The sequence below is a fragment of the Schistocerca nitens genome, chromosome 6 (genome assembly GCF_023898315.1).
Source record: "Schistocerca nitens isolate TAMUIC-IGC-003100 chromosome 6, iqSchNite1.1, whole genome shotgun sequence".
In the NCBI taxonomy this organism is placed as follows: domain Eukaryota; kingdom Metazoa; phylum Arthropoda; class Insecta; order Orthoptera; family Acrididae; genus Schistocerca; species Schistocerca nitens.
Genome location: NC_064619.1, coordinates 454,577,914 through 454,601,043, shown reverse-complemented (window position 1 = coordinate 454,601,043; position 23,130 = coordinate 454,577,914). Strand labels below are relative to the sequence as shown.

At 41.1% G+C, this 23,130-nt stretch overlaps 2 protein-coding genes across 4 annotated transcripts in view; one reads left to right on the top strand and one right to left on the bottom strand.

The window, feature by feature from the left end:
• The window catches only part of LOC126262416 (carnitine O-acetyltransferase-like), a 101,752-nt gene extending 84,259 nt beyond the window's left edge, over nt 1–17,493 (bottom strand). The window contains exon 1 of one of the 3 annotated variants that reach the window (XM_049959045.1): nt 17,403–17,493. The gene's annotated coding sequence lies outside the window, so the exon portion shown is untranslated. Of the gene's footprint in view, nt 1–17,359 lie in introns of all 3 variants that reach the window. The other 2 variants (XM_049959044.1, XM_049959048.1) reach the window with 2 other exon arrangements.
• A 279-nt stretch (nt 17,494–17,772) lies between these two features.
• Nucleotides 17,773–23,130, top strand: part of LOC126262417 (peroxiredoxin-6) — a 66,945-nt gene continuing 61,587 nt past the window's right edge. The window contains exons 1-2 of the mRNA XM_049959049.1: nt 17,773–17,994; nt 18,082–18,238. Of these exons, the coding sequence (XP_049815006.1) occupies nt 17,909–17,994; nt 18,082–18,238 (243 nt within the window). The 5' untranslated portion in view covers nt 17,773–17,908. The remainder of the gene's footprint in view (nt 17,995–18,081; nt 18,239–23,130) is intronic.

The window sequence follows — 23,130 nt, the reverse complement described above, 5'->3', positions numbered from 1 at the left end:
TTTGACTGAATCTTCCGATTTTTACAGTGACGGCTTGTGAGAACCAACAGTGGAGGCAGCAAGCAAAGAAGTTAGAGAAGTAGGTTATTCGCTCCTCCAGCCAGCACTTTTACTGCTCCAATGTTTCAGGTGGTACAATGCACTGTGGAAATGAAAAATAATTCAAGATTGAGCCTTCTGTGACTAATTAATAGTATTAAGAGAGTTGTTAGTCATTGTGCCAATACACAGTGACACTCCATTCACCTAAGTTGAATGTTGTGTTGCCAAACGTATGCTCTGCCTTTGGTTACTGACTACATTATTCACACTTACTGTGTTTTAAGACCATTGGGAGCATGCTTCACTTATGCATTAGGAAAAACTGACACATGCCAAAGCATGGAAAGTCTTGAGTTTCTTTGTTAATCACTATCAACTTTATCACTAGAACAGCGAAAGTGGTCAAAAAGACACCTTTCTAGTTTTACTTCCATGATAACAAATTCAATTTTTTTTATATTTTTCTACCAAACTTCATTACTTTTATTGATTTAAGCGCACCAAGGAGCGCTTATAACTAGTTCTTCTTTGATGCTCTCTTCCGTTCTTGATATCTCTTAAGCCCTGCTGATAATTTCTCCTTCCTCTCCTGTGAAAGGGGCTTCCGACATTTAGGGACTCTAGATGGTGGGGGTCCAAGACGCTACCATAGCACAAAATTTCAAACATCATCTACCTGAAGATCAGAGATCCCAGCTGAATCCAAGGCCTTTAGTACTGCATTAAGCCACAGGCTTCCCGTCTTGTAGCTTTTGACCAATGAGACGATCTTCTTGTTAAGCCCATTATCCCGGGTTCGAGTCCCGGTCGGGGCACACATTTTCAACATGTCCCCGATGAAGTACATCAACGCCTGTTTGCAGCTAGGGTGTCCCTTTAATTATCATTTCATTTCTAGTAAAGCTGCATGGTCATCCACGGTAACTGTTCTTTCGGGAACAGATACTACCGTCATATATAGGTAAGCCCATTATTGTTCATTCGTTGTAGGTACCCATATAACTTGAGCCTTCTATGTCATATACTGGTGTTTGTTGATTCTGACTGTTGATACAGGTCAGAATTACACTTCAATCGGAAGGATCTATCTGGGAGCAATCTCAGGCAAAGAATTTTCCGAGAATATGTCTTTCGGCTTTCTCCAGGTCATCCATCGGCCTTTTCCGTTCATCAAGAGAATCTCTGCAGCATACGGAAAATTTGGTCTGACGCAGTTCTGTAATTACAGACCTTAGCATTCTTCAAAATGCACTTCTTGTTGTACAGATTGTGGGGTAGATGGTATACTGCGATGAGTTGTTATGCCTTTCTAAGATGGAGATGCCGTCTCTACCATTGGGGTGGACCCAAGGCTTTCAGCCTTCACCCCTAGTAAATTCCTTTAGTGGTTCACACGCGATGACAAACAACGATGCAGATGTCACTACCCCAGGGAGCATTCAATCTGCAGTCAGGGTCATTCCATATCAAATCACCCAATAAAAAATAAATTTTCATCCACCTCCTGAGATTTTCATGAAATTTGGCTCAAATGGTTCTAATACCATCCTGACAACACCTGCAATTTTTTTTGCTGTATCTCTTACAGTTTTTTTTATAAATTTTTAAAGTTTTTATGTTTTGCGTTTTCTGAACCTTCGGAAATGGTCAATTTAATTTGTATTCAAAACTTTAAATTTGCTTATCTTAAAAACTCTTTTAGATAACATCATGAATTTTTGCAGCAAGTTTATTTATTATACATATTTGAAGATAAAAATGATGCTATTAAAATATATTAATATTTTCTATGAAAAAAAATATATATGTATTTTTTTCTTTTTTTTTTTTTTTTAACGGATGTTTTGTTTTATAAGAATTGCAATATCTAGAGTCTCAGACCTGATAGAATGCTCAAATTTGTTTTAATTTATTCTTAAACATATAGGCTACTTGATAAAACAAAAATAATGATGGCTTTTTAAAATGTTTATTAATTATAGTAGATTACATTAGAATTATGTACAAAGATACTTACGACACTTATGTATAACCCAACTGATTGCTTGAAACATTGAATTTTTTGAGTAATTTTGTCTTTTTAATAAACATTAATGCTGATTCAAACTGTTTTTCCACTTCATCCAAGAGCTTTCAGTTCTTTTGATACAGTCTTTTTTGAAGTAATACATTCTCCCAGTGCCGCTTGATTGAGGTGCGTCTACTACACAGACTATGTGCTCCAAAGGCACTATGCAGGAATCTTCTCTTTCAGGCCAATAAAATGATGCAGCAGGTCCTGAAGGATGTAGAAATAGAATTTCTGCATCTTCTTCATCATTGAATATTGTTTTTACCAGTCCAAAGTACCAGTTACCATCATAATTTGCAGCCACATAGCTATTTATGGATGGTTCAACACGAACCCAATCAGAAGAAGAATGGAAAGAAAAGACTAAGGAGGGTTTTACACTACCTGTAGTCCTTCTAATTTCAAGGTTGTTTGATGGAAGTGGCTTGAAGTTATGAAAACTTCTTGTTCCAGGAATGGTTTGGGTTGCTGAAAAACATTTTTCTAGTTTTAACCATAGCAAATCAGCTTCTTTTTTGTCAATAAAGTGAAAATGAATGTTTTCAATATTTTTTTCACAAAACTTATACACATCGATTGCTGTCATTATTTGTTCTTTGTCTGAAAGCTGTAGACTGGCTTTCCTTAAAATTCTTTTAATAGTTCCTCCTAGGCCATCACAAATTGACTTCCCATGACTTGTTGCAAAAAAAGAGTGTTGGGCATTCAAATTAGTCTCTCAAGTGTTCAGTCAAATTTTTAAAACTGTTTCTATTTTTGTACTGCCCATCACAACCATCTGTAAAGTAGTGAACTGAGTCAATGTCAGTATGATGTAATGACAGCGACTTTGTATTTTCTTTTTGTACAAAGTTAACAAAACCAGTGTCATGTTCTTCGTCATCACTAATAAAACAGTGGTTGGAAACAAAAACATTGTTTTCCTCATTTCTTAGAAAAACTCCAACTGGGTAACTTTGGATCTCATTTTGTATAACAAAGGAATAATTTTCACTGAAATCCATCACAATAATTGCTGTTTTGGGTGGTGGGTCTTCTTTCAATCTTTTAAAGGCTGCTGATTGGGATTTTGCTATAAACGAGTTCGGGGTGAGCTTTTCCAATGACCTAACCAATAAAGAAATGTAGTCTTCAACACTGATAGACTGTTTGATCATTTCTGCCCTGTCTGTGTTAACCCACTGACTGATTACAATTTCTTCTTCTAAATCATAATATTCACTTAGTTTTTCAGTTAAGCACTCTGTTAGTGCAGTATTTGCAGGACAGCTGTTGCAATGATGTAGCATGCAGTTTTGGTTTTCTGTGTTGCACACAAGCATCTTAATTAGGTCTTTATAAGATTCTTAAATTTTCACAGCATCCAGTAATAGTTTAACATTCTGGTGGATACTGCATACACATACAGTGTGTGTGCCTGCAGCACCAGCAAGGATACACCATTTAGGTCTCAAGAAACAAAATTTTGAAAATCCTACTTCTACCTCAGGATTCTCCTATTTGAAATAATAATAGAGTTCTCTCAAGTTACACAAAATGAGTCTTTTTTGCATGTACACATTTTCTTGAACACTTACTTTGTCTTTCATTCCAGGTAGCACTCTGGAACTTTCATCCTTTTCATAAAAATCTGTTACAAGTCTTACTGTATTTTCAGAAAGAGTTTTACCTTTTTTTGGACCAGGAGTTCCCAAAATACCCTTTTCAGATTTTAGCTTTCTAGCTTGTCGCACCATGTACTCACTTACATTAAATTCTTTCATCACTTTATTTCGACTCCAAGAATCTGGAGCCAAGGTCAGAATCTGGATTTTTCTAGACCTCCCAACAGATGAAATCTTCTCTTTCATAAGAGAAATCATTACATCAAAATCCTTCGCTTTCTCAACCACACTTTTATCTTCTTCGTCATCATCAGAAATTGGTGCATCATATTTTAATGCTTTTGAAACCGCCTTTTTTGCAGTCTTTTCAATACTGCTAACCTTCCTTTTAAAATAAGACCCTTTACTTTGTTCTGACAAGCCATGAAGCTTTATCGGTGTTAAACCTAAATAATCAAGAGCAATGTTTGTTTGTACGAGGGATTCATTTCTGGATTCCAATGATTGTAATGCAACCATGACTTCATCATCTGTTTCACTTTCATTGACTTCAACTCTTAATTTTTCCTCACAAAAGTTACGGCATGTTGAGCAAAGCTTTTGTCTGGGTTTTATGCTAATATTTTTTTGTCAGTAATTGTTTAGAAAGATCCAAGCCTACACTTCTCAACGATTTTTTGATGGGCTTTTTGTGTTTTTTTAGTGGGTCTACACATGTTGTTTGATACTTTTCAAAAACATTTAAAAAGTAGTAGCTGTGGTGTGAACATATATTCTTAAATTCACACAGATTAATTCCAGATCGTAAGTGGATCAAATCTTTTTCTTCCTCACTCAATTCTGAAACCGGTTGTAACTTTTTTGAAGGTGTGTAGGTTGTTTGGAAACAGTCAGATTTTTTAAATAACCCTACACTACAGGTTTGAATATCTGACATACTGATTTCACTTTTGGTCTGATTACTGTTCTGGTTACTTTTATAGGATATTGGAAAAGAATCTCTGTAAACTAAGTAACAGTACTTACTGAGAGTTCGAATAAACTTAATAAAATACTATCCAAGCACTATTTAACACTGTAATAATTTTTTACTTCAAAACACAGGAGTAACAAAACAAAATCCAAGTGTACATTGCTACTCCAAGAAGACAAAAACTTATTTTCGGTGTCTAAGTCACTTCGTATTTTTTGTTTTTAAAATATAATTAATATTATTTTAAAAATTAGATGACTATTAAACAGGTTAAAAAGCCAACATAATTTTTCTTTTATCTAATAGCCTATACAATTAAGAGTATTTTAAAACAAATTTGAGCTTTCTATCAGGTCTGAGACTCTAGATATTGCAGTTTTTGTAAAACTAAACATCCATTAGCTAAAAAAAAAATAAAAAATAAAAAACTTGTAAATTTTTTCATTTGGAAGATTTTAATATATCTTTATGGTAATTTTTTTTAACATTTAGATATAATACACAAACTTATTCCAAAATTTCATACTGATATCTTGAGTATTCTTTAATATACAAACTTTTTTAGTTGTGAGGACACGTTAAGTTACAATTTCCGACTGCTGAAACAACGCCAAACCTAAAAACTTTAAAAATTTATAAAAAAAACTATAAGAGATAGTGCAAAAAAATTTTACAAGTGCTTTCAGGATGATAAAAGAAGTAATTGTACCAAGTTTCATCAAAATCTGACATGGTTGGTGTCAAGGCCTGGGTGACTTGACATGGAATGACCCATCACCAACGGTGGTGCATTCAGGCCTTCGGATTCTGGGGAGCCTGACCTCATTGTGCGAGGAAGATTGGAGTTCCCTAAAACTAAACTTCATGATTTTTCATCAATTCTACCTTTGACGACTGAAGTACAATTCACTTTATCTGTGCAATTTCATGGAAATTTCCTGAAGTATATCTAGAACAGCTAGAGCATCAATCGACACCTGAAGCAACTTCTTTTTAGAATATTGTTGTTCCTATAATTACAAAGGTAACTGTGTTATATTTTGCTTTGGTCAACAACTGCTGCCTCAAATGATCTCTCTCTCTCTCTCTCTCTCTCTCTCTCTCTCTCTCTCTCTCTCTCTCTCACACACACACACACACACACACACACACACACACACACACACACACTGTTTGAAAGGTTTGGCATTGGAACATAACTTTTCAATCTTATTTTATGTGTTTTTTTGCCTTCATTAGGAGTCTACCATCACTGTAGATATGGTATCTGCTGTAGTCAAGTTTTGGAAAACTTTATTTGTATTTAACTTGCAGCCAAATGTCCTCCCTGCCGCCACAGTTGTCATTCACCTAAGGGAAGAAGACTAATGTTCCGCCTGTATAAACTTTGTTACACGTGTGGTTATACTTGCGTAGAGTGTTGTCTGAAGCAGAAAGTGGGACCAGTTCAGCATTTGCCTAAATGAGTGTGGGAAATCACCTAAAAACACTCTAAAGCCGAGTGGTGCACCTGCTGTGGTAGTTAATCCACCACACAGATTCGTTCTGGGTCTGGCTCACATTCCTGTCCTGCAAGTTAGTGTGCTGGTCATTACACTATGCAAACAGCTTCCACTCCCCCCCCCCCCCCCCCCCCTTTCCCCATTATAGGCATTTTCAATTATGTTGCATCCACATGCTCTTACTAATAGAGATATTATGCATATTCTGAATAGCTTTGATGTTGAATCTGAAGTGACTTATTGGATTCAGATGGAGATTTTCTGCCAGAGACAACAGATGATGAAGATAACAAAACTGAGGAGTTACCATAAGTAGAGGTCACCCATCTCAATTTTTTTCACAACATTCTAGCAGTCAATGGCATGACAGTGAAAATGACATGCTAGATACAGAATGGGTCACTAACACGTCATCACATGGATGAAAGGCTGCTTTGAAAATCCTACGGGAGAGAAAAGGACCTACTGTACATGCCTGTCACTAAGTAGGTGGCTGTCATCAGTACCATGAATAAATGCTGTGTGTGTATATATATATATATATATATATATATATATATATATATATATATATATATATATACAAAGATGATGTGACTTACTGAACGAAAGCACTGGCAGGTCGATAGACACACAAACAAACACAAACACAAACACACACACACACACACACAAAATTCAAGCTTTCGCAACAAACTGTTGCCTCATCAGGAAAGAGGGAAGGAGAGGGAAAGACGAAAGGATGTGGGTTTTAAGGGAGAGTGTAAGGAGTCATTCCAATCCCGGGAGCGGAAAGACTTACCTTAGGGGGAAAAAAGGACGGGTATACACTCGCGCGCGCACACACACACATATCCATCCGCACAGACACAGACACAAGCAGACACATACACACACACACATATATATAACAGAGGGAAACATTCCACGTGGAAAAAATATATCTAAAAAGAAAGATGATCCTCTCTTCTCGTTATCCGCCAGGCCTCAATCTCCGCTAATTTCCAGTTGCCGCCACTCATACCTCACCTGTCTCTCAACAACTTCTTTGCCTCTACTCTTCCACCTCGACTGACATCTCTGCCCAAACTCTTTGTCTTTAAATATGTCTGCTTGTGTCTGTATGTGTGGATGGATATGTGTGTGTGTGCGATTGTATACCTGTCCTTTTTTCCCCCTAAGGTAAGTCTTTCCACTCCCGGGATTCGAATGACTCCTTACCCTCTCCCTTAAAACCCACATCCTTTCGTCTTTCCCTCTCCTTCCCTCTTTCCTGATGAGGCAACAGTTTGTTGCGAAAGCTTGAATTTTGTGTGTATATTTGTGTTTGTTTGTGTGTCTATCGACCTGTCATCTTTCTTTTTAGATATCTATATATATATATACACACAAAGATGATGTGACTTACCAAATGAAAGTGCTGGCAGGTCGACAGACACACAAACGAACACAAACATACACACAAAATTCAAGCTTTCGCAACAAACTGTTGCCTCATCAGGAAAGAGGGAAGGAGAGGGAAAGACGAAAGGATGTGGGTTTTAAGAGAGAGGGTAAGGAGTCATTCCAATCCCGGGAGCGGAAAGACTTACCTTAGGGGGAAAAAAGGACGGGTATAAATATGTCTGCCTGCGTCCGCACATGTGTGGATGGATATGTGTGTGTGCGCGCGAGTGTACACCTGTCCCCCCTTTTCCCCCCAAGGCTAGTCCCTCCGCTCCCGGGACTGGAACGACTCCCCACCCCCTCCTGTCATTCAACATCATCTTTGCCTCTTCACTTCCGCCTCGACTGACATCTCTGCCCAAACTTTAAATATGTCTGCTTGTGTCTGTGTATGTGTGGATGTTTCGCGACGGACTGTTGCCTCGTCGGGGGGGGGATGTGGGTTTTGGGGGATCCACACAGTGGATGGATAGTGTGTGTGTGTGTGCGCACGCGAGTGTATACCCGTCCTTTTTTCCCCCTAAGGTAAGTCTTTCTGCTCCCGGGATTGGAATGACTCCTTACACTCTCCCTTAAAACCCACATCCTTTCGTCTTTCCCTCTCCTTCCCTCTTTCCTGATGAGGCAAGTTTGTTGCGAAAGCTTGAATTTTGTGTGTATGTTTGTGTTCGTTTGTGTGTCTGTCGACCTGCCAGCACTTTCATTTGGTAAGTCACATCATCTTTGTTTTTAGATGTATTTTTCCTGCGTGGAATGTTTCCCTCTATTATAACCATATCATTAATTTGAACCGAACAATTATGTTTGTTATTGTCGATGTTGCATTTCGAAATCTTTCCTGTCGTCTTATTTTCTCTTCCTGTTTTTTCCAGTAATCTCACTTTGTATTCACCTTCCGCTTTTCACCGTAATCTACTATACAATTTTATCCCACCTATATATACTCAATAATACGTAACCCACTTCCAAACCAAAAAAATTTTATTTTCCGCTTTCAACACTACCGCTGCTATAAAATCCACCGTTTCTAGTTCAATAACAGCTGCTTTCACGTATTAAACAACCATTTCGGCCAGTTCTAATAACTTTCACTTTATTTCCACTTCCGTTTTTCGCACATCACTGATCATTTTAGCCGCTCCCCACAGGTTTTAACGTCATTATTTCTTCGTCAGACAATTTTTAGCCCCATTTTCGTAATCTTTCACCACAACACCACTCCTTTTAATACGTTTTTTCGAAATTTTCCGGAATTTCTCCGTCCTTTAACGTGTTTTAGCGGCAACACAACCACCTAACCTTTATGCACACCGCTATCTACCAACCCAAGTTCACCACAGGATCAACTCAACCAACACTTTTTCGCCTTTTTTCATACCAGATCTCCAGTTGCTTTCTTGTTCACCTTTATCTCTCCCCATATATTTTTATCTTTCATTTTCATTTCAACCTCATGTTAAACTTTCCACCTTCAATACCATGTCACCCTCACAACACCCCCACAACAACCCCATTAAGTTTTATTTACATTCCCTCCGCAAACATGCCTTCACCCTAGCCAGATTACGCTCGCATATTTTATTTTCCCAGGCTTGTCTGACATTTGGCATAACCCCCAAAGGCCTCACACTTAAAGTTCCCATCTCTGGCTGCAACCCTTCTTTCTATCAGTCCCTATACCAGTTCCAAACTGAACAATCCATTGCCCTCACCCACCTAATCCTTCACCTACACATCAACTCAGCCAATGAACACACCCGTCAACTCCTATCCTTAATAAAAGTCCTCAATCTTTCCTCTCCCACATCCACACCGGCTATTCAGAGCATCCTCCTACAGGCCAACCGCAAATTAGAGCAGCTTGCCACCCTTCACCTCAAAAAACTATCCAATCTCCTGGTTTCCCACCTCCGGAAAGGCAACTCACTCACCCTTCACAACCTTTCCAGCAAACCTCAACCACCTCTCATTGCGCACAAACCCAGTCTCTCCCATCTACTCAATCTCCCACTTCCAGCTCCACTCCCTCCAAAACCTCAAAATTCCAATCAACACAATCTGGTACCACAACACCCTAATTCAGTAGTTAACCTTTCCTCCAAACCTCTCTCCCAATCCGAAACCTCTGTCCTATCCAAAGGCCTCACCTTCAGCCCCACTCCCAGATTCAACCAAACAGCCCTCGTCAAAGATTTACTGTCCTACACTCGTACTCTCTGCTGGAAGTATCACTTTGCCACGAAGAAAAATGATCCTAATCCTACCCCTAATGATCCAACTCCCCAAGACAATACCCAAATTGAACCCTGCCTGGAACAGTTCCGTCCTCCGTCACAGTGGGACCCACCTCCTCTTCCTCAAAATCACCCTCTCCAAACCTTCCAGGAATTTCTGACTTCCAGCCTTGCCTCTCAATCCTTCTTAAAAAACCTTAATCCTACTCCCAACATCACCACTGCTGAAGCCCAGGCTATCCGTGATCTGAAGGCTGACCGGTCCATCGTCATTCTTCCGGCGGACAAGGGTTCCACGACTGTGGTACTTGATCGTCGGGAGTATGTGGCTGAGGGACTGCGTCAGCTTTCAGACAACACCACATACAAAGTTTGCCAAGGTAATCCCATTCCTGATGTCCAGGTGGAGCTTCAAGGAATCCTCAGAACCTTAGGCCCCCTACAAAACCACTCCATCAACCTCCTGACCCCACCGACACCCTGCACCCCTACCTTCTACCTTCTTCCCAAAATTCACAAACCCAATCATCCCGGCCGCCCCATTGTAGCTGGTTACCAAGCCCCCACAGAACGTATCTCTGCCTACGTAGATCAACACCTTCAACCCATTACATGCAGTCTCCCATCCTTCATCAAAGACACCAACCACTTTCTCGAACGCCTGGAATCCTTACCCAATCCGTTACCCCCAGAAACCATCCTTGCAACCATTGATGCCACTTCCTTATACACAAATATCCCGCACATCCAGGGCCTCGCTGCGATGGAGCACTTCCTTTCACGCCGATCACCTGCCACCCTACCTAAAACCTCTTTCCTCATTACCTTAGCCAGCTTCATCCTGACCCACAACTACTTCACTTTTGAAGACCAGACATACCAACAATTAAAGGGAACAGCCATGGGTACCAGGATGGCCCCTTCGTACGCCAACCTATTCATGGGTCGCTTAGAGGAAGCCTTCTTGGTTACCCAGGCCTGCCAACCCAAAGTTTGGTACAGATTTATTGATGACATCTTCATGATCTGGACTCACAGTGAAGAAGAACTCCAGAATTTCCTCTCCAACCTCAACTCCTTTGGTTCCATCAGATTCACCTGGTCCTACTCCAAATCCCATGCCACTTTCCTTGATGTTGACATCCACCTGTCCAATGGCCAGCTTCACACGTCCGTCCACATCAAACCCACCAACAAGCAACAGTACCTCCATTACGACAGCTGCCACCCATTCCACATCAAACGGTCCCTTCCCTACAGCCTAGGTCTTCGTGGCAAACGAATCTGCTCCAGTTCGGAATCCCTGAACCATTACACCAATAACCTGAAAACAGCTTTCGCATCCCGCAACTACCCTCCCGACCGGGTACAGAAGCAAATAACCAGAGCCACTTGCTCATCCCCTCAAACCCAGAACCTCCCACAGAAGAACCACAAAAGTGCCCCACTTGTGACAGGATACTTTCCGGGACTGGATCAGATTCTGAATGTGGCTCTCCAGCAGGGATACGACTTCCTCAAATCCTGCCCTGAAATGAAATCCATCCTTCATGAAATCCTCCCCACTCCACCAAGAGTGTCTTTCCGCCGTCCACCTAACCTTCGTAACCTCTTAGTTCATCCCTATGAAATCCCCAAACCACCTTCCCTACCCTCTGGCTCCTACCCTTGTAACCGCCCCCAGTGTAAAACCTGTCCCATGTACCCTCCCACCACCACCTACTCCAGTCCTGTAACCCGGAAGGTGTACACGATCAAAGGCAGAGCCACGTGTGAAAGCACCCACGTGATCTACCAACTGACCTGCCTACACTGTGATGCATTCTATGTGGGAATGACCAGCAATAAACTGTCCATTCGCATGAATGGACACAGGCAGACAGTGTTTGTTGGTAATGACGATCACCCTGTGGCTAAACATGCCTTGGTGCACGGCCAGCACATCTTGGCGCAGTGTTACACCATCCAGGTTATCTGGATACTTCCCACTAACACCAACCTACCCGAGCTCCGGAGATGGGAACTTGCTCTTCAATATATCCTCTCTTCTCGTTATCCACCAGGCCTCAATCTCCGCTAATTTCAAGTTGCCGCCACTCATTGTCTTTAAATATGTCTGCTTGTGAGATGTCTGCTTGTGTCTGTATATGTGTGGATGGATGTGTGTGTGTGTGTGTGCGCGAGTGTATACCCATCCTTTTTTCCCCCTAAGGTAAGTCTTTCCGCTCCCGGGATTGGAATGACTCCTTACCCTCTCCCTTAAAACCCACATCCTTTCGTCTTTCCCTCTCCTTCCCTCTTTCCTGATGAGGCAACAGTTTGTTGCGAAAGCTTGAATTTTGTGTGTATGTGTATTCGTTTGTGTGTCTGTCGACCTGCCAGCACTTTCATTTGGTAAGTCACATCACCTTTGTATATATATATATATATATATATATATATATATATATATATATGAGAGAGAGAGAGAGAAGGAAACATTCCACGTGGGAAAAAATATATCTAAAAACAAAGATGATGTGACTTACCAAACGAAAGCGCTGGCACGTCGATAGACACACAAACATACACACAAAATTCAAGCTTTCGCAACAAACTGTTGCCTCATCAGGAAAGAGGGAAGGAGAGGGAAAGACAAAAGGATTTGGGTTTTAAGGGAGAGGGTAAGGAGTCATTCCAATCCCGGGAGCGGGAAGACTTACCTTAGGGGGAAAAAAGGACAGGTATACACTCGAGTATACATATCTATCCGCACATACACAGACACAAGCAGACATTTGTAAAGGCAAAGAGTTTGGGCAGAGATGTCAGTCGAGGCGGAAGTACAGAGGCAAAGATGTTGTTGAAAGACAGGTGAGGTATGAGTGGCGGCAAATTGAAATTAGCGGAGGTTGAGGCCTGGCAGATAACGAGAAGAGAGGATGTATTGAAGGGCAAGTTCCCATCTCCGGAGTTCTGACAGGTTGGTGTTAGTAGGAAGTATCCAGATAACCCGGACGGTGTAACACTGTGCCAAGATGTGCTGGCCGTGCACCAAGGCATGTTTAGCCACAGGGTGATCCTCATTACCAACAAACACTGTCTGCCTGTGTCCATTCATGTGAATGGACAGTTTGTTGCTGGTCATTCCCACATAGAAAGCTTCACAGTGTAGGCAGGTCAGTTGGTAAATCACGTGGGTGCTTTCACATGTGGCTCTGCCTTTGATCGTGTACACCTTCCGGGTTACAGGACTGGAGTAGGTGGTGGTGGGAGGGTGCATTGGACAGGTTTTACACCGGGGGCGGTTACAAGGGTAGGAGCCAGAGGGTAGGGAAGGTGGTTTGGGGATTTCATAGGGATGAACTAAGAGGTTACGAAGGTTAGGTGGACGGCGGAAAGACACTCTTGGTGGAGTGGGGAGGATTTCATGAAGAATGGATCTCATTTCAGGGCAGGATTTGAGGAAGTCATATCCCTGCTGGAGAGCCACATTCAGAGTCTGATCCAGTCCCGGAAAGTATCCTGTCACAAGTGGGGCACTTTTGTGGTTCTTCTGTGGGAGGTTCTGGGTTTGAGGGGATGAGCAAGTGGCTCTGGTTATTTGCTTCTGTACCCGGTCGGGAGGGTAGTTGCGGGATGCGAAAGCTGTTTTCAGGTTATTGGTGTAATGGTTCAGGGATTCCGAACTGGAGCAGATTCGTTTGCCACGAAGACCCAGGCTGTAGGGAAGGGACCATTTGATGTGGAATGGGTGGCAGCTGTTATAACGGAGGGACTGTTTTTTTTATTTTTTAAATAACCTTTGATTGCATTCTGGGGACGGGGGGAGGGGCGCCAATTTTATTAGGATAAGATGACAAGACACATATTCCACACTCTTAAGAGCCCTCTCCTTTGAAGAGAAGTAATCCCAGATGTTTGCTCTTATTTCTGAAATATGGAACAATTTCATATGCAAATCTGTCTCTGCTGTTAGCTCTCTTGTGAAAATATTACAACTGATGAACATTTACTTAGCTACTTCCAAGTAAAGCAAGGTGCAGGTTTACCCAGTTTACATACAACAAATCTGAGAAACACAGACTAAAATTTTGGATAATTGTACAAGTGGCAGTACATTTGCAATGCCTTTCCATACATTTGTAAGGAGGAACCATCAAACCAGCCACTGGGAGAGTACCAAGAGAAGAAGAAGAAGAATTTATTTATTCTCAGCATACTAAATTCTTAAGTAGCACTGAGCACAGAAGGAAAGAAGAAACCAGAACCTGTTACCTCCTATAGTGCCATAAAGTACGGTAAGGAAAGCACTGATCAAATGGTTTGTAAATATTCAACAAAGGTTGCTTGCAGGAGGCGGCCAATGCACATCTTTTATCATATCACAGACACAGCAGCAATAAATGCGCAGATCCCCTACAATCAAATGACCAAAAAGAGCCTGAAGAGGAAATTGTTCATTCTTCAGATGGTAAATAAAATCACAAATGGGAAACAACAAAGAACAGAATAGGAAAGAAGCAAATCAACTAAAGAAGTGGTTGTAGGCCAAGACAAATAACAGTACCAATAATATGCCCAGAGGCCAATTTCAGTGTTTAGAAATTGGAAATAAATTAAGAAATGTTAGTAACTTTAGAAATAGCTCACATTTCTGGACAGATGCACAGTTTGTATCGAAAACGATAATTTAATTAAAAGCGTTAGGACCTATGGGTAAAGCTTGACTGAAACCTGCTCAAGACACAGAAATTAATGGAGAAAATATAGGTCATTCTTAAACAATGTTTTAGATTTTTAATGCATATTTCAATAGCGGTCAAATAACACCTTTCCGCTACCCTAGGGATTTTTACATTTGCCACTGTTCTAGTGTTCTTATACTAAATCTCACTGGTGAGTGTTTCACTGTTTGTTTATTACTAAACCTACTTACAAGACCAAAAATTTGTTAAAGAATCGCCACTGAAAGAAGTTTAGTACTGAGGGTGTCTGGGTCGGCGGGGAGGTAGTTTGACAGTTTCGCCAGCAACACTGCCTCCTGCTACTGCTTTCTGTCAATTACAAAGTTATTTCATTCAAGCCATATCATAATTGTGTAAGAAACAGCTTTTTTCCTCAAGGTAATTGTTTCCTTCTTGTGTACTAGGTTACATTTAACAGCCATAAGCACAATTAGTGTTAAGTACCGAAGAAAATCTATATATATATATATAGTTACCGAAAGTGTTTACAGCAGTAATACTTTCAGAGAGCACAGGTACACAATAACTTCCCCATATCAGATAGCCACAGTTTTTAATTGAAAAATAATCAGAAGTGATATCACATACCATACACTTGTATGACCTTGAACTACAGGACTTTGCTTCTTTTCAAGCAACAGTATCTAAAATGATACTGTCAAGTCATTGTTCTTGTACAAAACAAATCCTCAGAAGTATGTGCAAAGACTATATTAATATTATGCCAGTACTGTGAAATGTGTAAATAATGCAGTTGATAACTTAAATAATTTACGGGAATTTCAAATTTATAGCCACTTTGACTACAGTTTTCAAATCAGCTATATAAGAGATAACAGCTAAATGGACTTTTTAATGAAAGGTAGTTAAAAAATCATGATTTTCTTATGTGCAACAAAGAAAGGTAGGGATACAATTATGTTACCTTACAGCCTACAACGATAAAAAAAAAGACAGCAAAATTATAAAGGAAAATGATAAGTTTAGATTATACATTTGTTGAATAAAATGAGAGGATGAAAAAAGAAATTAAAGAACTGAGGAAGTGGAAGAAGGGCTGTTATTGGGAAAAGAAGACCTTTCTCATATTGAGTATAGCTAACACAGTATGAAAAACCAAATGCCTGAAAAAAACACTGTACTAACATACAACCCACAGATTGGCAAGAACTTCAGCACTCGTCACAGGCTATTTACTGTGTTTCAGAATCCTATGGGCATGAATTACAAGTCTGCATTTACAGATTAATTAGGATGACAAATTCAAAGCTTGCTTGGCTTTTGTTACTTAAATACAAATTTGAACAAGATTCACAAATTACCGTACTTTCCTCGATCATCCCGTAAACAGCCTCTATACTCCACCCCTCACGCCTACTACTCTGTTCTTGTAAATCTATGCAGGGGTTTTCTTAGCATGTCGTATTGCTTCACTTTCTTCCTCCTCCCTATTATAACATAGCTTTTCTGTCTCTACATTCCTATTCCCCTTATATCTTCTTTGAACTTTCAACTAGTGTTACACAACCATAAGGCTTCCTTTTCTACTATCTAATAGAATTATAAAAATGGTTCAAATGGCTCTGAGCACTATGAGACTTAACTTCTGAGGTCATCAGTCCCCTAGAACTTACAATTAGTTAAACCTAACTAACCTAAGGACATCACACACATCCATGCCCGAAGCAGGATTTGAACCTGCGGTCACGCTGTTGCAGACTGCAGCGCCTAGAACTGCTCGGCCACTCAGACTGGCAATAGAATTATAGCGATTTTGGATTATTAACATTGGTGTTCACTCGCGAAACACTTAAAACTCATTTTATCTTCAATTTGGTGGATAGTCGACACAAAAGAATATTCACGGGATTAATTAAGAAAGCTACTAAAATTCTATATATGGATCTTATCTAAAGTGTCTTTTTTTATTATGCTTTGTTATGCACAGTGTCAATTAAAATTAGTAAATTCTCCCTACTTTTTTAACAGTGAGATTACATTTTTCTCATTTTTACATCAAGTCCATATTTTTAAATGTATGGTCCATGTCAACAACATTGACTTTAAGTGTAAACTACCAATCTACCACAGATAATGTCTGTCTGTCTCCAACTTTTCCTGCCAATGAATTCATGATTCTGCTGGGAGATGTGATATCAGTTTTGGATATACTAACTGTCTCCATGCTTGAGGAAACCAGATGTACGGTAAGGGTGGTTTCAGAGAAACTTTACAAGGATAATCTTTGTTTCAATTAAAAAGCTCTAAAAAATCTGTAGAGCTACTGCATTTTGTTTATCCCAGAATTCCGTCATTTGGACAACATCCTATTATGGAAGGAAACCACTGTGTACATTCATTCAGGTACTGTAATAATTGTAATTTTGTGTTATATTACAGGTATGAAAGCAGAAGGAAAACAAAAAATCACTCTACGTTATAAGGAACTATCTGGCAGTTCACGCGAAAAGCACGTAGGAACTCCATCGGAACACTCCATGACATATGTCACAGTTTGCAACAAACCATATTTTGTACGGTTCCCTACAAAAATAATATATAATTACTATAAATATTCATACTTCAACAATCTGTGATAGTAATAGTATTAATGCATATACATATTCGCAATTTTAAACGTAGCATATGTTACACATGAGTTGCTACTCCTCGTAACTTTTCAAAGCGGTATTCTTTCTACTGTATATTAATATTCGTAACTTATAAAATTTAAAGAATCGTTATTTTCTATGTACGTACAAACGCAACTCACAAGGTATAGGGCAAAAGTGTCACAACTGACCTGTGCCCCCTTCACATATTTAAGCCCATCGTACTGTACGTCAACATCTGCGGTGTTTGTTTATTTCGGCAAACTGCAGACGCAACACAGCGACAGTTCCTAGCAAAATTATTAAGATTTGATTTTCCTCTACTCGCTATAATGCCCTAGGCATGTGTTTGATACGAATTAATTTAATACAAATATTTCGACTATTTTGAAATTTATTTTTTACTGTAGTGGATTACATCTAAATCTAATTGTGTAATATTTCCTCTCTGTTTTCATTTTTATAACGTTACGTTTACAATAACTAGAATTTAATTGATAGTTACGGAGTAATCTATGTCAAACTTATTAATTTTTATCTTATTTTATTCGTAGGATCAGAATGCGAAAACAGGTACTCTTTGACCACGTAAACACAAGAAAATACTACTATCTGCGAGATTCCGTGTATTGTGAAAGGCGGAAATTAGAAGTGAGATTTGGTGTTATCAGTAGTTATTCAGTGAGACCTATCAGAAATGGTGAATTTGGGCGACGAATTTCCTAACTTTAAAGTCAATACCACAATTGGAACTATCCAGTTCCATGAATGGCTTGGAGATTCGTAAGTAACTATGTAGTATAACAAAGTTATAGCGAAAGCATTGTTGTTATTGTGTAATTACGGTGCCGGTACTGTTTTCTGTTGCAGATGGGGTATTCTGTTTTCCCATCCGGCCGATTTCACTCCTGTATGCACTACGGAATTAGCTCGCGTGGCTAATCTTATGCCGGAATTCGAAAAGAGAAACGTGAAAGTAATAGCACTGTCGTGTGATTCTGTAGAGTCACATTCCAAATGGATTGAAGTAAGTATTAGTTAGACAATAAAATCGGTTGCAAGGTGTGAAGATAGGGGGAAAGTGCGCAGTTCATATTGCAGAAATAATGAAATGCTGTAATTAGTGACTACCGGTACATTGTTTTTGGTACGATTGTTGGCGGCCGCAGTTGCTTCTTTGTCTGCGACAGATTGTGATACAAATTACTGTAATTTTTTGGAACCAGCCTTATCCTGTGATATCAAGCTCTCGCGCAGTTTTAAAATTGAACGGTTTCGTAGTACAGTCACTCTGAGGGTATAATCTTTGCGAAGCATTGTTAGTGTATGTAGGAGGATACTTCCCGTTGTACCATTCAGCGGCTCCTTCTGCGTATGGAGCGCGAGGAAAATGTTAGCGCGACAGTGGTGGTGATAGTCCCATTGGTATATCAGTAGACCCCGCCCCTGTCGGCTCGTAAAAAAATTACATCCTGCTTCATTTCTATCTACAGACCTGTGTGTTGCTTTACAATCATTGTGCAGCAGTCACCATTTCCTTAGGTGTTCTTTTTCAGGACTGTACCCTTGTAAGTTCCACCCATCATGACCTGTTCTTTTGGGTACTTGACCATCCAGAGCTTGGACAACTATTTTTCTATACTCGAGACACTACATCCTCATTCCATAACTCAAGGTATAATGTTTTTCTTACAATTTGGCTCCACAGCCGCATTATGTATATTACTGAACATAACTTTTGCAGATGACTTGGCTCTTGTAGTGTCTTCACAGAACCCACAGTATTCAGTACAAAATTTCCAGGTTATATCCAAGAAATGCAGCACAGACATCAACCCTGAAACAACTAAAATTGTGGTCTCTTGTAGTAAATACAAAGCATGAAGTAAGATTTCTTTGAAAAATTAGCAAAGAGTGAAAACACTTTCAGGCAACAAACACTTCGCGCTGGAAAATAGAATGTGCCTGAAAAAGAAATCGGGTACGTAGAAACAATGGGATTCATTAATAATGTAATGAAAGTTCTGTATTCCAGAAGTGCATCAGATTACGCCTTTATAAGACCTCCGCTGTACTATGGCAAGCCTGAACATTGCAGGCACTGGATGCAAAAATGCTAAAAACCAGTGAAATGAAATTCTTGATATGAACAGCTGGTTACAGCAAATGGGAACACGATAGGAATGAAAATGTATTGAAGGAACTTGAAATAGAATTCATCATGCATTATATTCAAAACTACAAGAAGAGAGAGAGAAATCAATTACAGTGGATGAGCTCAGAGAGGATCCCAAAATCCTTGCTACACTACCACCCACAGGCTGGAAGATCTCTTGTTCGATCAATGAAATGATGGCAAGAGGCTTAACGTGGAGAAATACGGAACAGTTAAATCTTTCTAATGCTTGCTCCCCTTTGTGCACTCGTACCACATTTGCTGTGGGGTTAGGTGTATTTGTTGCCTTTAGATCATTCCATGTCAAGTGGCTTAAGGGTGCCCACTCGACCATCTCCAATTTCAATGAAATTTTTACAAGATGTACATATAGACCTTATATGAAGCACTGCAAAATTACAGCTTCATAAGTAGTACGGTGGGGCCAGTAGCCATTTCTTCGTAAAGGCTCGTTTTTTGACATTGCAACTAAAATGAATAAATGATCAACTTTGTTTTACCATTGTTTAGGATATAAGGTAGCTGCCGTACTGAAACTTTGTAATCCTGTTCAACTTTTTGGGTACAATATCTTAGCTGTAAAACAAAAGGTCAAACTATGGTAAATTGATCATAGTGGGCTATCAAAGTGGCTTATAAATCTTGTCGTACCAAATTTTGGCTGTACTTTATTGCCTTGTATCTACTGAAAGAACAACGTTCTGAAGTTGATACTCTATACTTATCTCCAACCTGTCAGCATGTCATAAAGCTCTGCAAGTGGCAATCAGATTACTCAAATAATAACAGAGTTATCTGAGCTCATCTTGTGTGATCAGATCAAGTTTTGTGTCAACAATGGAGTTTGGTAATATGCTTCCCGGGGTTAGAATAGGACCGAGGTATTCCTGCCTGTGGTACGAGGTGACTTTCAGGAGTTTCACACGTTTCGCCTTTATGTGATGGTCCCCTGTAGGGTTTAACCTCCATTCTTCATAATTTTCCCGAAGAGCGGCCTATTGGGGAACGGCGCCTTACTAGGCGCATCGTATCCATCGTGCATTGAGATCTTTACGCCACTTTCTCGTCCTCGCATTGCAGCCCAGCCCATTCTCCATCTCTTGCGTGACGACACCTTCCTGGGTGAGTTTTCCATCATGCACTATGCAGTGTCGATTTCTGCACCGACAATGACCGTGGACTTCTTTGCACCTGATATCCAGCACGGTAGCCAATCCGTTGTGGTGGGGTCGCCATGTAACCTGTTGGTTGTAGCCCCCTGACCACACAGGGATCGCTCTGCTAATGCCTGCGCTGTTAACTCTCCATGTATGCCAAGGGGTAGATGCCCATCCCCCTGGGGCATCGGGACTCCCGGCAATTGCCATCCTGCCCGGTGGCCTTCACTGTGGCTGGGTGGCGCCCGTGGGGAGCACCCCTATTCGGTGGATGGCATCAGGGCGGATGACACACGATGAAGCATAGTCAATCATCTCTTGGTGGTGGTGAAACACCAGCAGTCTGAAAGTGATGACAAGCTCAATTCAAGGCACAGCAGTGTGACCCCAAATCGTTCCCCTCCCTGGCCACACCATGGGAGGAACATCAGGCTAAGGATGGCAGCGGATCTTATTCACCCCGGTACCTTGTATGTTCGAGAGCTGATGGGGAATCTTTCATGACAGTGTAGCCTCAGTTCTTTGTTGAGCCTTTAGAGGACAAGTTCGAGGAGGTGGAGGGCTTGTCCAAAATGAGATCTGGGTCAGTCTTGATCAAAATAGCATTCTCTGCCCAGTCATGGGAGTTACTCGCTTGTGACAATCTGGGGGATGTTTCTGTAACCGCCACGCCCCATAAGAGCTTAAATATGGCCCAGGGTATCATATTTCACAGAGACCTTCTTTTGCAGTGCGACGATGATCTGCGCGGCAATTTAGAGCGGCAAGATGTACATTTCGTCTGGTGTGTCCACCAGGGTCAGAAGGATAATCGGGTTGCCACCGGTGACTTCATCTTGGCCTTTTAGGGTGATACATTGCCCGAGAAGGTCAGGGTGACGGTCTACCGGTGTGATGTAAAGCCCTATATCCCTCCCCCGATGTGGTGCTTTAAGTGCTGGAAGTTCGGTCATATGTCTTCCCGCTGTACTTCCAGCATCACGTGCCGAGATTGCGGAAGCCCATCACATCCCAATACTCCATGTGCCCCGTGTCAGTTGCGGAGAGCATTACTTGCCTTGCTCACCTGACTGCAGGATTCTCCAGAAAGAAAGGAAAATCGTGGAGTACAATACCCTGGATAGACTGACCTTTCTCTGAGGCTAAGAGAAAATTTGAACGCCTGCATACTGTGCGTATGACATCATCCTAGGCCACCGCTACCACAGTTCTGGCACCATCAGCTCCGCCAACCCAGGTCACGTCTCAGAGCTGGAAGACTACACCTGCACCCTTGATGGTGGGGGTCATTTTCCTCCCTGTTGCTCCTGCACCGCCTACTTGGGGAGCAACACCCCCCCCCCTCCCCCCCTTCCCAACCATTGGGGACGTTTGTCCCCACTTCTAAGCTGGAGAAGTGTAAGTCTCTTGCTAGGAACGGGTCCCATGGGTCACTCCCTTCCCAAGTTTTTTCTAATGGGAAAGATGACGCCTGCCAGTGGCTGAAGAGCCCAAAAGCAGCTGGTCATAGGGCTTCACACACATCCTCAGTCCTGTAGACTGAACCAGTGAAGTCCTCCCAGCCAGGGAAACCCAAGGAGCAGTGAGAGAAATCCAAAAAGAAACCCCTAAGACACAAGAAAATTGTGGTGACACCCACACCACTGCTACCTACAAGTTCTGCAGCTGAGGATGGGGTGGAGATTTTGGTGTCCGCTGAGGACCTAGATCTCGCCAGACCCTCAGACACAATGGATATAGACTGCTCAGGCAATAAATTGGTGGCAGCAGGTAATTCTGAGGTGTAAACTGCCTCATTGAATGTTTCACGCCTTCCCAGACTCCAGTGGAATTGTGGCGGTTTTTTCCACCGCCTGGCTGAGCTATGGCAACTGTTAACAGGGTGTATACGAACCGGGAGATCGGGGAAAAACTCGGGAATTTTTTCATCCGGGAGAAAACCGGGAAAAACCCAGGAATTGTTTAAAATTCCGGGAATTTTTTGTTGTTTTAGTTTTCAGTTAAATTTTTGTGCTTTTGACTGGTAAGAACCAATACTCTAACAAAGGATATTACTGTATCCCACTACTGCAGAGTAATACTGCAGCAACAAAACATGAATGAGAGAGGAAAAAAAAAGTAAAACTTAAGTTGCAAAGGAAATGTGCCTTAATACAACAACAAAACAGTGCTCAGACAAGTGTCTGCCAACAGCAAAGTGTGTCAAAAGCTTTAAGAAGACTATGCAATTCTTTATGTTGTAACGTCAAGTTGAACGCATATTTCAAAACGACACGACACATGTCACTGAGCAAGTTGACAAAGCAAGACATGTGAACATGGTAACAGTCGAATGAGAAGAGAGTCCAAGTCTAGCGGCCGCTGGCTGGCTGGCCGCTTAGGTGGCGCGGCTGCTGCATGGCTGGCAGACAGCGCCGCATGTAGAGGAGTCGCGTAATTGCACGGCGGCACTTTGAATGATCGGCGAGTCATAACACTTTTCCCCCCTTTGAAATTTTTTCACTGGTCTTGATGGAGGTAGCCTGTAGATTGCTAACGTCCATAGGTGTTGTTTGACTGGCCGTAAAGTCTTGAGGAGGAGGATTC